Source organism: Peromyscus californicus, unplaced genomic scaffold, assembly GCF_007827085.1.
Source record: "Peromyscus californicus insignis strain IS unplaced genomic scaffold, ASM782708v3 Scaffold_11__1_contigs__length_118956290, whole genome shotgun sequence".
NCBI classification, from domain to species: domain Eukaryota; kingdom Metazoa; phylum Chordata; class Mammalia; order Rodentia; family Cricetidae; genus Peromyscus; species Peromyscus californicus.
The window spans coordinates 34,744,999-34,760,105 of NW_026294402.1; the positions used below are offsets into that span (position 1 = coordinate 34,744,999).

The 15,107-nt window shown below is 50.9% G+C and overlaps 1 protein-coding gene across 2 annotated transcripts in view; it reads left to right on the forward strand.

Moving 5' to 3' along the window:
* The first annotated feature begins 1,453 nt into the window (after nucleotides 1-1,453).
* Nucleotides 1,454-15,107, forward strand: part of Clmp (CXADR like membrane protein) — a 105,802-nt gene continuing 92,148 nt past the window's right edge. Inside the window, exons 1-2 of one of the 2 annotated variants that reach the window (XM_052757263.1) lie at nucleotides 1,454-1,635; nucleotides 1,781-2,119. In XM_052757263.1, the coding sequence (XP_052613223.1) occupies nucleotides 2,095-2,119 (25 nt within the window). In that variant the 5' untranslated portion in view covers nucleotides 1,454-1,635; nucleotides 1,781-2,094. The remainder of the gene's footprint in view (nucleotides 1,636-1,780; nucleotides 2,120-15,107) is intronic. The other variant, XM_052757254.1, reaches the window with a different exon arrangement.

The window sequence follows — 15,107 nt, forward strand, 5'->3', positions numbered from 1 at the left end:
CAGCCTGGCAGCCCCCAGCAGGGCCTGCCGATTGCTCAGCTGAGTGCTGCTTAGGCTCTGGCCCCGTGGTGGAACTGAAGGGGAGTGGCGGCACCCTCAGCCAGTTCTCCAGGGACATGAATGGGCTGGAACTAGAGCGAACTGGTCTAGGGTGAGGGGAGCCGCAGCCCCCTCCACCCTTTCCTTCTCCGGTCCTTTCTCACAGGAGGCTCAGTAGCAAGAGGGACTCCAGGCTTTTCTCCGTGTGCACACCAGTCCCTCGCCCTCTGCCCACCTCCTGTGCAGTGATCCTGGGACAGGAAAGGGAGACTTACTCAATGCAATCTCATTGGGAAGAGAGAGGGACAGAGCCACGGTGGCACTCCGCCCCAGTCCATCTTCTGTGTTCTGGAGCTGATACTTAAACAGAGCCTGAGTTGTTCACATCTAAGCAGTTCCCATGGAGGTGTGGGCCTGCCCATCACTGAGTTTCTGTCTCTAGTCAGGTGGTCTGACAAATTGCAAATTCCTTTCCAGGAGAAAAGTTTTCTCTCTGGCTGTCCTAGGCATTAGACTTTTTCTTCTCCCAACATGAAATTCCTGGGGGAATTCCAGCTTTTGGGATCCGTTGTTTTAATAGCCTGCCCACCAGTTTGCAGGATTCACGTGTCTATCATTTCTTTATCCCTGCAAGGCTGGTTACACCTAACTCAGGCTGGCTGGGAAACTCACTAAATAGCCCAGGGTGGATGTGAGCTCTTGGCTATCCTCCTGCCTCAGCCTCCTAAGTGCTAGGATATAGGTCTGCATCACCACGCTGCTTCTTAAAGCACCACCCTTTCCTTGAACCCCACATCCCCACTTCTCTGGGAGAGTGGCTGGTTTAGTCCTGTGCAGACTTAACAGCAGGTGACTGTAAATAGCAAAGACAGGGAGCAAACATAAAGGCCATTATGTGGCAGCAAAGGGTCCAAACAGGAAGGCCAGAAAAACTGTTTTAATGACCCAGTATTGCACAAGCCCACTATTTACATGGTGACCCTGGTGACTTCACACCAACCTAACCAGACCTGGGAGGGACAGGAGAGGAGAAATGAGAGGCTGGGGAAACCTGAAGGGAGAGGACGGGGAAGGAGGAAACTGGGAGAAGCAAGAATGTGAACAAAACCTGGTGTGGTGGTGCACTCAGAGGCTGATAGATCTTTCTTAGCTTTGTGAGTTCGAGGCCAGCCTGGTCTACATAGATAGACTTCCAGGCCAACAAAGAGCTATATAGCCTTGTCTCCCCCCACCTCCCGCCCCGCCCCCCGCCCAAAATGTAAATGTGTGTGGTGTGTGTGTATGTGTGTGTGAGAGAGAGAGAGGGAGGGAGGGAGGGAAGGAGGGAGGGAGAGAGAGAGAGAGAGAGAGAGAGAGAGAGAGAGAGAGAGAGAGAGAGAGAGAGAGAGAGAGAGAGAGAGAGAGAGAATAGAGCATTGTGAGGGAGAAAAATATACAAAAGAGTAGAGAGATCTAGGAGAGAAAAGACAGAATTGAGAAGGCCGCATCCACCGGCTCTTGGCCGAACTGCTGCAGCTTCTCTCCTATACCGCATCAATTGGCACCGAGCGCCCCCCTCGATCACCCCGGGCCGCGGCCCTCCCTCCCGGGTGGGAGGTAAAGCAGCCCCAGCAGCTAACCCCAAACGCAGAGAGGGAGGGCGGGAGCGAAGGGAAGGGAGGGCGAGGGGAGGGATGGAGGGAGGGGCTGCGGTAGGAGGCAGCCGTGTGGTTCCAGCTCAATTTTTTTTCTCTTTCTCCAGTCGGTTTTCTTTCCAAACAGGGAAAAGTGTTCCACGAAGCGGTAGCGCCTTGCCGCCTCGCCTTCTCCTCCCTGACCCGGGGCCCAGCCCCCGTCCGGGCGCCAGCTGGTGGAGCCAGGGCTAGAAGCCTTCCGTGCCCCGGGAGCGCAGAGCGCAAGGGACCCGGGCGCGGGGCCGGCGCCCGCACATGGCTGCAGCCCCCCGCGCGCACCCCGAGGCGCCGCGCCCTGCTAGCAGAAGGTCCGTCGGCTGCGCTCGGTCTCCCTGCAGCCGGGCAGCGCTGAGCCGGGAAGCGCCCGTGTCCGGGGATCGGGATGTCCCTCTTCTTCCTCTGGCTAGGTGAGTGCCTTGGGGAGGGCGGGAGTTTGGATGGCCCTGGGCAAACGCCACCCTGCGTTTGGGTGGAGACCCGCCTTCAGCACCGTGGTCCCTGCAGTCCCGGAGTGCCGCAACCACTCGGTCCCTGCCTCCGCGCCACCGAGGGGCGCATCTGGCAGCGGAGGACCGCCCAGTCGGCCATCGAAATGTCTCACACATCTGGGCCCTCCAGCCAGCTACGGGGTGGGGGCGTTTCCTGGTGGAGTTTGGCGGAGAACCGTTTGGTGTGGAGGGTACTTTTCAGCGCGTGGTTTGGTTTCAGGAGTACCAGGGGAAAGTGGAGAGCTGGGGAGGAAAGGTTCATCCAGGGTTTTCTGTGCCAGGTTTTGAGGGTGGGGGGAGCTTTTTGTTTCAAACAGGCGCCTCTGAGCGCTCAGATTAGAAACAGATGTGTTGAAGGGGAAGAGGGAAGGAGAGGGAGGAGAGAAGGAAGGAGAAAAGGGTAGAGAGGGAAACAGGGCAGGGTGCAAGAAGCACCAAGAAGCCAGGTGGCCCCAGGAGATGCAGGCTGAATGCGACCCCAGGAAGGAGAGAAAGGAAAGGCCAGAGAAGCAGAGAAAACGGAGGACAGGAATGTGAAGTCGAGCCTGGGCGAAGGGAGCCTGGAGTCCTTGAAACCGATGCAGCAAAGGAGGCGACCGAGGGAAAGAGCAGACTCTGCCCCCTCCTGAACCTGGCTCCGGGGCAGAAAGAGCCTGGCTGGGTGGTCTTTGCTTAGGCGGTGGCTACCAGGCGGGTCTCCTGAGGCAGGGATGCCCTAAGTCACAGGCTGGCATGCCTGGGCTGGACTCAGGCAGCTTTGGGGGCCAGGGCACAGAAGGGACTTGTGGAAAGAGCTGGAGGGGGTCTATGAACCTGCGAGGGACCAGGCCGGGAAGATAGCAGGACAAGTGACCGAAGTCCAGGCGTGTGTCAGGAAGTGAGGATCTTGTCCACCTGGAGTTCAAACCCAAAGTTAGCAGGAGTTCAGAAATCCGAAGAGTAGGCCAGGTGTGCCGGACCCCAGGGTGGAGGGGAACTAACAGTGGGCCTGAACTGACTAGCCAGGTGACCCTGGGCAGCTTACTACATAGGGCTTTGTTTCCTTAGCTCTCCCCCAAGAAAACGAGATGGTTTTTTAGGGTGTTTCCAAGCTCCAGGGCCAGTATCTCCGGGAGTTGGACGGAGGCTGGAGCCCAGAAGAGCCAGCAGAGGTGAGGGAGATCTAGAGAGCCACCTGGCATGGTGAGCAGAGCTTACCGCATTCTCTGAAAACTTACACACTGGTTGGCGTGCCCATGTACCGCCCCCAGGCTGGGCGCGCTAAGGTATAGGCAGAGGAGAGCTGAGACCCGAGGAGGAGAGGGGAGGGGCCCTTCTCTAAGCTCTCTGAGACATTGGCCAATTGTTGCAGCACAGCTGGCATAGCTAGATGGCACCTTTGTCAGCCTTCCAGAGGCACACCTCTAAGCTACCAACCCTCAGAGGTGCAGAAGGGTCAAACTCATTGTTGCCTTATGAGAGCCAACTTACCATTCGAGTCCTTTATATCCTGAGCACTTTACTGTGGGTGATTTCTGTTAATGCCTCTGTTCTCCACGCCAGCCCTACTGGATACGCGATAGGCCTAAACTCATATTGCAGACGAAATCAAGGTGTACGGAGGTCCGGTTAACTCCGTCAGAGCCACAAGCTCATAATGGGCAGAGGTGGGATTTGAAAGCAGGCTGTGCGTGGCGTGCCACGCAAAGTGAAGAGGGACGTGGTTCAAGTGGCTGGAGGCAGCTGAGGAAGGAGGGTCTGACTGAGACAGAGATCCGAGGATATGACGACCTATTTACTGTTTCTTCTTTATTTGCTTTTAAATCTTACTTTAGATTACTTATTGTGTGTGTATGAGTGTTTTGCCTGCATGTGTACGTGTGTACCATGTATGTACCTGGTGCCCATGGAGGTCAGAAGAGGGCATCGGATCCCCTGGAGCTGGAGTTATGTGAGCTGCCGCATGGGTGCTGGGAACCCAGCCCAGACCTCTGCAAGAGCAACAAGTGCTCTCAGCCTCTGGGCCATTCCTCCGGTCTTTGTTCCTTCTTTGTTGAGCTCTTACTAGGTGTGATCACATCTTTAGTGAGGAAAATAAGCTGCTGAGCTGATTCCCCACTGGACTTCTTTCTTAAGTTCATCTTGCACAGTAAAGGCCAGGGAGAAGAGAAAGGAGGAAGACTGACTTGGAATTCTCACAACCGAATTTTCTTCTATACCTGCTCTTTGCCTCATCTGGCTATTAGCAAATTCAGACACAGGATGTCCTGGATCTAAGTTGCTTAAACTATTCAGGTCAGAGACAGGCATCCAAAGGGAGCAATTTGAAGGGAACCCCTCTCCAAATGACCTCAGGGGCACAGAAGGAAAGCAGTTGCGCTGGATGGATCCGCCCCGCTTTGCAAAATGGCTTTGAGCCTGGGGATGTGGAGGACTCTTCACCAAAGCCAAAATTAAAATCCAGACTTGCCTGGGAAAAATAAAACACCTCTCTTATTCTACTGGTTCTTTAAAGGGGGGGGGGGGTCATGCTGTTTCCTCTCGTGGGTGGCTGTATTAGAATCTCTTTTGTAGAAAATGCACAGAAAAGCAGGAGAGCTGGGCGGGATGGGAGACTTTAATAGTCTGAGCAAGGGTGGGCCAGTTGAATTCTTGCTTTCTTTGAACCCGCTAGTGAGTGAGGCCAGGTACCCCACCTCTTTGATGTGAACATGGGAACAGGCAGTAATCTCTAAGGAGTGGAGAAGAGAGGCCCTGGCCCCTCCGATACCATTCCGAGCCATCCCTTGCTATTCAAGTCTGGTTTGTTTTGGTTTTTCCCCCTTAATGTGTCGCCTGGCTTTCTTGTAATAGTGGTCATGTTTGGATCCCACGTGATCCACACCTCCCATCCTACACTCTGCTGTCTTGTTGGGTAGCCAATAGGAAGCAAAGAGTCTGGATCGGGAAGTGGCGAGCTCTCTGGGTTCTGGCTCCATCCCTCTTGTGTGTAAAAAGGGGGTGGGGTGGAGGGTCTCTAATTCAATTGTTTTTCTATGATTCTCTGACCTTTTGTTGCCTCCTAAGTCTTTAGTAGTTCTCATTCATTTTTCTTCTTTGTCATTTTAAAAACTTAACTTTTAGGTTAGCATGTAAAAATGTAAAGGAGCCATTGTGGTTGCATGCTTGTGCGCGCTCTCTCTCTCTCTCTCTCTCTCTCTCTCTCTCTCTGTGTGTGTGTGTGTGTGTGTGTGTGTGTGTGTGTGTGTGTATACGCACTGCTGGGAATGGAACCTAGAGTGTGCTAGGCAGGCTCTCTTCCTACTGAGCTACATCCTTAGCCCAGTACCCAGTGCTTTTAATGCTGAGTACAAACACTTCATTCAGAGAGGACAGGGGAGGAGCTGGGTTCTCCAGCAAGGAACTTGAGGAAGGCTCGCATGCATGTAAGCCTTCATGGGTGTGTAGTGCAATGGCAGATCTGAGTGGGACCACATGTCTTTTCCCTCATCTTCCTGCATTAGTGGTGATGGCCACAATAGCATTATGATCCCAGTGGACTCGTGTCTTGTCCTAACTTATTTATGTCTTCTGCTCAGCTGTGCAACACATGGATGGATGGATTCCATCAAAGTACCTAATGATGGTGAACTATTGGACAGATGTCTTAAAACAGAGACACAACGATTGTCACAGCTGGGGTGGGGGGGTCTAAGCTACTACCCAAATCCCTGATTCTTAAAAGTTTGAACTCAGGCTGGGTAGTGGTGGTGTACACCTTTAATCCCAGCACTTGGGAGGAAGAGGCAGGCAGATCTCTGTGAGTTCGAGACCAGCCTGGTCTACAGAGGGAGATCCAGGATAGGCTCCAAAGCTACACAAAGAAACCCTGTCTCAAAAAAAACGAAAACAAAGTTTGAACTCAGACCCCTCAGAGAATCTAAGAAAACCATTTCTTAGAGCAGCATTCTCAATCTGTGGGTCATGACCCCTTTGTATCCCACATATCAGATATTTACATTACGAATCATAACAGTAGCCAAATTACAGTTACATAGTAGAAACAAAAATAATGTTATGGTTGGGGGTCACCACAGCATGAGGACCTGTATTAAGGGGGTGCATCATTAGGAAGGTTGAGAACCGCTGTCTTAGAGGAAGATAACATGTACATACATCAGATTTTCCAATGATCTCCAGGGGTTCGTTGACTTCCGGGGAGCCTTCCTTGGAATCCAAATTCCTCCTTTATCTAAATCTACCTGGTCTTTTATGATGAAGAGGGGACCGAAGTTCAGAGAGAGTTGGCTAAGGTTACCCAGCTAGCTCAGTAGAAGAGGCAGCACCAGCACCCAGACACCATGATGTGTCCTGTCACAGGTCTGCGAGGTAGAAAATGTCTTTCCTTCCCTTTCCTCTTGTGCCGTTAAGCTTCAAGATCGCAGTTGACCTCCCAGTGTCTCCGTCAGATGAGCTAAATGCTGAGTAATTGGCATGGTTTTTTTGGGTTGAGAAATTGCTTGAAAAATAGGGCAGATGTCGAAACATTTCAATTTAGCCGTCATAACTGGAGTCTTGGAAACTTTAAGTGTCGTGTTTGATGTGTTCAGAAAAGGAAGAATTCATGTCCGAAGTTCCAAACATGTGGTTGTATGCACACAAGGAACAGGAAGGGATGTCAGTGGCTCCATTTCTTCTTAAGTTCACTGTGTTATTCCAGGCTTGTTTTACACACACACACACACACACACACACACACACACACACACACACACACATGTCTATCAGTTTCCTCCTCACATTCCTCTAAAACAAAAACGTTAGACTCAGCTCATCCCTGGGTTTTCATGCAGGACTATCCCCTACTGTTCTCTGAGGTTTTTAATTCTGGAAAGGATGTGGCTTTACCACCACACTTGCTTGGCTTTTTGTTTTGTTCTCAGGTACTGCCCGTGTGTAGCAATTAGTGGCCGTGATTATATGCCCTTAAGAGTCAATTAAGTACCAGGGACAAAGCAGTCCGAGACATGCACCCCACAATTGTCCTGAAGTTCTGTGAGCCAGGGAATGTCTTTCAAGGTCAGAGTGGTGACCAGATCCTTGTCCCTGGGGACTTCACAACCCAAATACTTACCAAAAGGACTTCACCCTAAGCAAAGTTACCTACAAACAACCTAAGGAGGAGCGTCCAGTTAAGACCAGTTCTGAGGGTTTCTTGTACGAAACTACTTGTAAGCATTAAACCCCTCGGCTTAAAAACAATAGCATTTGTGTGTGTGTGTGTGTGTGTGTGTGTGTGTGTGTGTGTGTGTGAGAGAGAGAGAGAGAGAGAGAGAGAGAGAGAGAGAGAGAGAGAGAGAGAGAGAATGTGGGCGACCATGGTGACATGCAGAGCTCACAGGACAGCCCAGAGGCGTTGGTTTTCTCCATCTACCGTATGGGTTCCAGGGGTTGAACTCAGGGCATCAGGCTTGGCTTGGTGGCAAGTTCTTTTACCCCACACTGTCTTGTTCACTCCTTTCCCGCCCCCACTTTTTTTTTCTTTATCCGTGGTTTACACATAATAAAGTGTAAATAAAACTCTGCCAGGAAGGTGTAGAGCGCAATGGGTTCCTTGCCTAGATTAGAATTTGTGTTTGTGTTTGCAAATGTAATACTCTATTATTAGTCTACTTGTGCTACAATTGGGAGAGGATTCCATAAGTCATAATACTAGTTGGAATTCCAAATTTTGGGGGTGGTTGTTTTTTTTGAGACAAGGTCTTACTCTGTAGCCCAGTCTGGCCTCAAACTTACAACCATCCTGCGGGAGCCTCTCGGGTGCTGGGTTACAGGTGTGAGCCACCACCCTTGGCTCAATTCCCAACATCTGGACAAGGCTTGGGAGTTTCTGACACATTGGGAAGAAGAGGGCAGTGGCAGTCGGTGGGTGGGTTCAGGGAAAGAGCTGATGTGAAGTTATTCTTCTGGAATGAACTCAATAGATGTCTCCCAGCCACGAGAGCCAACACTGGACCCCGAGGTGGGAAGTGGATAGAATGGGACAGTGCGCTGGGTCAGAGACAAGATGACGTGACTTAAAGGTGAAAGGGGCTTTCAAACTCAGAGAGGAGAAGCTCCACTGGAGAAATAACTTAACCTAAGAGAGAGAGAGAGAGAGAGAGAGCGCACACGTGGTCAGTGATGAGCGGAGGCCCAGAGGAGAGCTTCAGAGAAATGCCCCCATCAGCCCCTGACAGGAGGCTTCATACCACATGATTTAGTCTGGGGTACCCTACAGGACACGGAGCATAGAGGAGCCAGGTACAGGCAGGACCATAAACGAAGGGCTGCTAAATCCTCCAGCAGCACCTGGTTTCTCTGTCCCAAAGAGAGAGCTGCAGGGGGCAGTGGCCCGATTTCTTCAGGCTATGGGGTCTGGCCACTCAAAGTGACCAGTATCTTAAAGGGACAGGTACAAGGGCGCATGCAAAGTCTGCTTTCATGCCATATGTCATCCTCTTGTTGTTCATTGATAGTAAATGTCTGATGCCTTCATTTTGCAATAAATAAACCAAGGCTCTGAGCAGTCAAAATGAACTTGCATGAATACCCCTAGGAAACAGATGAACAGAGACACGAACCCGGGACTGGAGATTCGCAAGGCGGTGAGCTTCCCTTTTACCAGGAGACACAGAGTGATTCTACAAGGCTTAGCACTACCAAATGAGAGGGTCTAGATGGTGGGCCGTTTATCACCCACCCCTTTCCCTGCCCTGTTCAAATGGTTTGTTTGGATTACCAACTATTGTTTATAAGTGAGCTGCTGTACACATCCCGTGTGCATCCCATTGCAGCCTCCTGCTAATTCCTTGGAGGATTCTCGGTGAGGTGGTGTGCCCCGCTTTCGGGTCAGGCGCAGGAGCCTCCTGTATTAACACAAGATCCTGTGGCTATAGGTGTGAAGGTTTGGGAATTGTGCGACCTGCCTGTGCAGTGTACTTTCTAGTTAAATCCTGCTTTTAGCAGTTCTGACTTTCTTGTCTCCTAAAGAAAGAATGCAGACCCTTAACTCCCTTCCAGAAAGAAAGAAAGAAAGAAAGAAAGAAAAAAAAGGTTTGGTTCTCTGAACTCCAACTGTCTGGATTCTGAAAACATAAAAGTTTATTTCCTTTGGCACCCTACAGACCAAAATGGGGACGGATGATGAAATGAACCTTTATTTTGTGAGTGGCAGACGGTTGGATCAGTCTGTGTAGCCCCAGCCAACGTCTGGCTGTGATAAGGCTGAAAACTGCTTTGTCTCAGGAGAAGCCAGGGAAGAAAGCTTTCCTTTGGGCCCCTCCTGGGAGGAGAAAATGGAACTGTTCTCCTCAGAATAGTTCCTCCGTTCCTGGAGGCTTTTCTGAAAGGATGGCAAAGCGGGTCTGAAGAGGTCGGGTCAGGAAAGCTAACTGAAGAGAAGAAAGAGGATGAGGATGGAGGGTGGAGGAGGAAGGGGAGGAGGGAAGGAGGGAGCTTAGAAACAGCAGAGTGAACAGCTAAACTGACCTGATGTCAGCAGAGGGCCTCTCTGAACACTGTCCTCAAGGATGGGGACAGCAGCCCATCAGTTTCCTTTTGGTATCTTTGATACTCATGTCCATAAAAGGGCCTTCTTTATTCATATCCTCTCCTTCACAAATAGTTGCAGAATTGAGTACCATCCCTGAGCTGGGCTCCGAGATTCCTATAATATGGAAGGCCAGTTTCTACCACCTAAGCACTGAGCAGTAGGGGAGACATTCAGAAACACATAGGAGAGAGTGAGCATGGGGAATGTGAGGGGGCCCCTAGGAGTTCTGAGAAGTCATCTAATTGTGCCTGTGTGGGAGGCAGGGTCTCCTCTTGTACCTTCAGGGACCCGATGATCTCCAGTCTCCCACGACACTTCCACATTGTCAAGGTTGGTGCTAAAAAGGCAGCTGGCAGGCTGGTAGGGTGACCCATCAACATCAGAAAGGCTGGATTAATCAGTGTGTGTCCTTGGCATCCTGCCAGGTGCTTCCTGGAGGGATTGAATTTCCCAGCATCCTCTGTGTCCTTGCCTACTGAAACGTATGGTGTCATTCCTCATCCCAACCTGCCACCTCCATTGCCTCATCCCTCACGGGATGTTAAATAAAGAAAGATGAAGAATAAAGGTATCAGTAAACTGGACTGTGTCCATTGAGGTTGGTGGACTCCTCAGCTGGGTTCACAGGTAATTTCCTCTACATGGAAAACAAACAGGATTAAGCCAAGAAGGAATTTTCTCTTCTCAAACTTATCCATTGTACAAAACAGAGCTTCAGCCACTGGCATATTCTGATTTCTCTTCTGGGTGATGGAAGGGAGCAGGAAAAGAAATCAAATCCCTAAGAGGGAAATTGTTTTGTGACTTCATTGTTTAAATTTAGGCTTGGGTTTGAGGGGGATCGTTCAGACTTGGAGCCGTGTGCCTTCTAACCCATCCCCTGTCGCTTCTCATTACTTCCAATGACAATTCCAATTATTTGCAATCACTCTTCAAGGGAAGAGCAGAGGGAAGGCACATAAAGCTTCCACGTGGACCAGCCACGGAACAACTGCTGTGAGAGCCGGACCCTTGGGGTCCCAGATCCTCGCTTGATGCTGGCCTGGGGCACTTCATAATTGTACGACTTTGAGCAAATTACTTCACCTCCCTAACCTCAGTTTTCTCAGCAGCCATTGCATGGAGTGACAATGTCATAGAATTTTGCGTGTGTGTGTGTGTGTGTGTGTGTGTGTGTGTGTGTGTGTGTGTGTGTGTAAACTAAGTGAAGTAATGCATTTCGAGTTTTAGCTCCCTGCCTGCTGCATAATCAGCAGTTAATGAATGTCTGTTGTCATTTTCATGACCGTCTTTGCTCAAGGAGTGTCAGCCCATGCGATATTTGGTGGGTGGCCTGCTTGAAGTCAGTTGACACCAGGCCATTAGAGCCAGCCTATAGCGGCCAATGCTGTTCCCTTATCCCACTGGCAAATCCCTTAGTGTCCTTTAGGGGATATCGTCCTGCTCTAGGACCTCATAAGGCTCATAGACCCATCTGTGTCCCATCTGTCTGCTGTTTCTCCGGGAGAATAATTTTGTGTGTTACGTAGCAGTGGTCAAGATGGCCCTTCCTTGGCCGCTTAGCTTCCTGCCTGCAGGACTCTGAAGCAGTAGCATGCATGGCCTATAAATCTTCTTTTCCCATAAGCTCTACTGTGTGCTCCATAGTGCCTGTCTGTGTGGACTGGCCCAGCTACTAGTTGGTTCCTTTCTGTTTTCAGCATCAGGTAAAGCTTTATTGAGAAACTGCTGTCACTAGCCACGGTGTTAAGGGTGCACGCAGGTAGTCTACTGTGTAACAACCTCTGAGGTGGTTATCCTTCGCAGTTAGAAAGCGAGACGTGCAGGTTACATTTGCAGGTTACGCTGGACTGTTGCTTGAGTACACGTGGTGGTAGCGTGCTTTCTGCTTCCGTGTTGACACGGAAGGACAAGAACAAAGAGGCAGGGAAGATGGCTCAGGAGGGGCAGCTTGGTGTGGACTCCCAGCACCCATGCCAAAGCCAGTGCGGCAGTGTGCGTCTCTAACTCCGGGGCTGGGAGGCAGAGGCAGGTGGAGCCTCAGGGCTCGCCAGCCAGCCAGCCCCAACAGTGAACTCGAGACTCACGGGCAGACCACGTCTCAAAAAGTAAGGCGGAAGGTGATAGAGAAAGACATCTGAGGTTGGTGCCTGGCCTTCACACGCGTGTGCATATCTGCCTCCCACCACACGCAAACAATTCAAGAAAGAAAGAGAAGAATGAGGAGGCGGCTTGGGGAACGTGCTGCATGAGGACGGGCAGTTCTGTCTCTGGTTAAACACCAGACATTGCGCTTGTACAAACAAGACGGCTACGCCATGACGCGGAGATACGCTCTCCGGATCATCGTCGTATCATCCACCGTCGTCTGCATCCTTACACAGGGTACCCCTGGCGGGTACACAGTCCAGGGTCTGGCCTCACACATAGCCACAGTTCCTTTGCTGTCAGCTGGTCATGTACTCACCAAAATTAGACTCCAAAGAGCCCAACACTCAGACTCAAGACGTGTTGAATTATACTTCCTTTTTTAAGTTGCGGGGTGCAGGGGGGTGGGGGGAGACAACGACAAGAAAACCGCAAGGTGAGAAAAGAAGAACCTGCTTTTTGCCACTGACCCAAACAGCAAGTGTGATGTTTTTTTTTTTTTCTCCCTACAAAAGACAACTAGGCTGGTGTCCCAGATTCCCACAGGCCTAGAGTTCCCACTCAGAACACATTCTGGAGCCAGGCTGGTGGAGTCTGGGTTGTTCTCTGAGGCCTGGTCCCCATCTGCTTTCCTCTGGGGGAGTTCTATCTTCCATCCTGCAGCCAAGAGCCGGGAGCAGCAGGCTCTGCCCTGCCTCCCTCCACTCTCCACAGAGAAGAGGCCAGAAACCAGGCCACCTTCTCTGCCCCACTGCTTCTCACACCCTGTTCCCAGAGCTCTGAAATTCCCCAGCCCCAAGGAATCCGAGTGACTGTCCCCTGAACACTGACATGGCAGCCTAATCATCTTATTCCTTTCCTCTCTCCAGGATCCAAATGACAGGCTCTTAGGTGTGTGTGGTGGGGGGGAGGGGGCAGTAGGCAAGGAGAGATGGAGCGGAGCTGGGGGTGGGGAGAGATCTGTGAAGGTCACATACCCTGTACTTATAATACTAGAGCAGCTCCATGCAGGGGATCCACCGCCTTGATGGCCTTCTAGCTTCTTTGCCACACACCAAGCTCCATCTTGACAAAGTCTTGCCGGACCCCTGAGCAGAGAGCTCTATACCCTAGAAACACCTTGTTCGTACCTTCTCAGTACCTTGTATCACATTATAGTGGCATGCAGGCTATTTCCTCTGTGATCATATGGGTCACCGGCTCATGTTAGATACTTAGAGATGAATGGACCAGAAAAAACACATTAATGAATGGGAAAAAGAAGCTTAGGAAACTCAGATGTTTCCTCTCCCAAGCATCTCTTCACCATCAAAAAGGCCACGAAGAGGAAATAGTAATGAAGGTGTTGAATAAAGATGGCAGAAACATCTGCAGGGAGTGGGGCTTTTCGGGCCAGCCTCACGGTCAAGACCCCACAGGCCTTGAAGTCTTCAGAGCATCCTGGACAGCGCTGACTCCAGGAGGGAATCGCTGGGGCTGTGCAGCACTGGGATGGAGGAGAGGGTAGGGCATCATAGTCCTCTGTCGCCACTTGTCTCCAGAGCCAGGAACAGTTCAGCTCTTCCAAGTGGTTTATTTCCATTTAATAACTTTCAGGGCATATGACTTCTCCTTCCAACAGTGTCTTTAGTGGGCAAGGCCAGTCCAAGAGTGTTGACTCGATCCTGTTTTGTTCCTTTGAAGTCCTGCGGGCCAAATAGCAGAAGGATTGAGCACAGGCTCCTAGCTGGTACCCTAGTATATAGTGCTTATGGCCATCTTCCTCCCTCTTTCTCAGTGTGTGTGTGTGTGTGTGTGTGTGTGTGTGTGTGTGTGTGTGTGTGTGTGTGTGTGTTTCTGTCTGTGTCTGTGCATTATGTCTGTGTGTGCATATGTGTGTTTAGGGGTATGTATCCTCCTGTTCATGCATATATGGAAGCCAGAGGTTGATGCTGGGATATCTCCCTATCACTCTTGTTTTTGATGACAAGGTCTTCACTGAACCTGTTTGGGGCTAGACAGTCCCTTCACTCTACCTGTCTCCATCCCCCAGCACAGGGATTACAGATACCCGTGCAGGGATTACAGATATCAGTGCAGGGATTACAGATACTCATGCAGGGATTACAGATACCCATGCAGGGATTACAGATACCCATGCAGGGATTACAGATACCAGTGCAGGGATTACAGATACCCATGCAAGGATTACAGATACCCATGCAGGGATTACAGATACCCATGCAGGGATTACAGATACCTGTGCAGAAATTACAGATGCCTGTGCAGGGATTACAGACACCCATTCAGGGATTACAGATACCCGTGAAGGGATTACAGACACCCATTCAGGGATTACAGATACCCGTGAAGGGATTACAGATACCCATGCAGGGATTACAGACACCCATGCAGGGATTACAGATACCCGTGGCAGCCTCCAGCTTCCACTTGGGTGATGGAGCTCCAAACTCAGAGCCTCATGCTTGCCCAGCAAGCCCTTTGCTCACTTAGCCATCTCCCCAGCCCCTTCTTCCCCCATAACCCTCCTCACGTATCACTAACTCTACCAGGGTTTCACTGAGGCAGAGCAAGTAGAAGATACACAAGTCAGGCGGTGATCGCCAAAAGCTGGGGTGGGCTTTAAGAATGTGTACATTCCTTCGGTCACTCCTGTGATCCTTGCAACTGTGAGGCAGATAGTGTCAGCAGCCATTTTGCAGAGAAGGATGAGTGAGGTCAGTTGTCGTCAACTGTCCTGATGCAATATACAGTGAGTAGTGGAATCAAAACAAGAAGCTAAATCTCCTAGTTCCCAGATCATTGTGTGTCAGCTGCTTCACAAGGCCATGGGCAGCTGCTCCCATCTTCCGATGTCTCCTCTCCTCCCCAGCGCATCAAAGGGCCCTTCAGGGAGCTTCCTTCGAAAGGCAAGCTTCAGGCTTCCCCGCGGCTTCCCACAGGCCTCCTGTTTAATGGGTAGAGTCACCAGCTTCTCCAGTCTGCTCAGGACTGTGCAAGTTCTCAGGAGGCAGGGTGTGGGATTTTCAGGGCTCCAACCTGGATGGACTTGAGAAAGCCACTCGGAATGAGGGGGCCTCAAACTGCAGGACTGGTTCTCCAAGCAAACTTGATAGACACGAAGACCCACACACGCCTCGCCTGCACCAAGAATCTGAATTTTCACAAGTTACCCATCAAGTTTAAGAAAGAAAAAAGGCGCCGGGC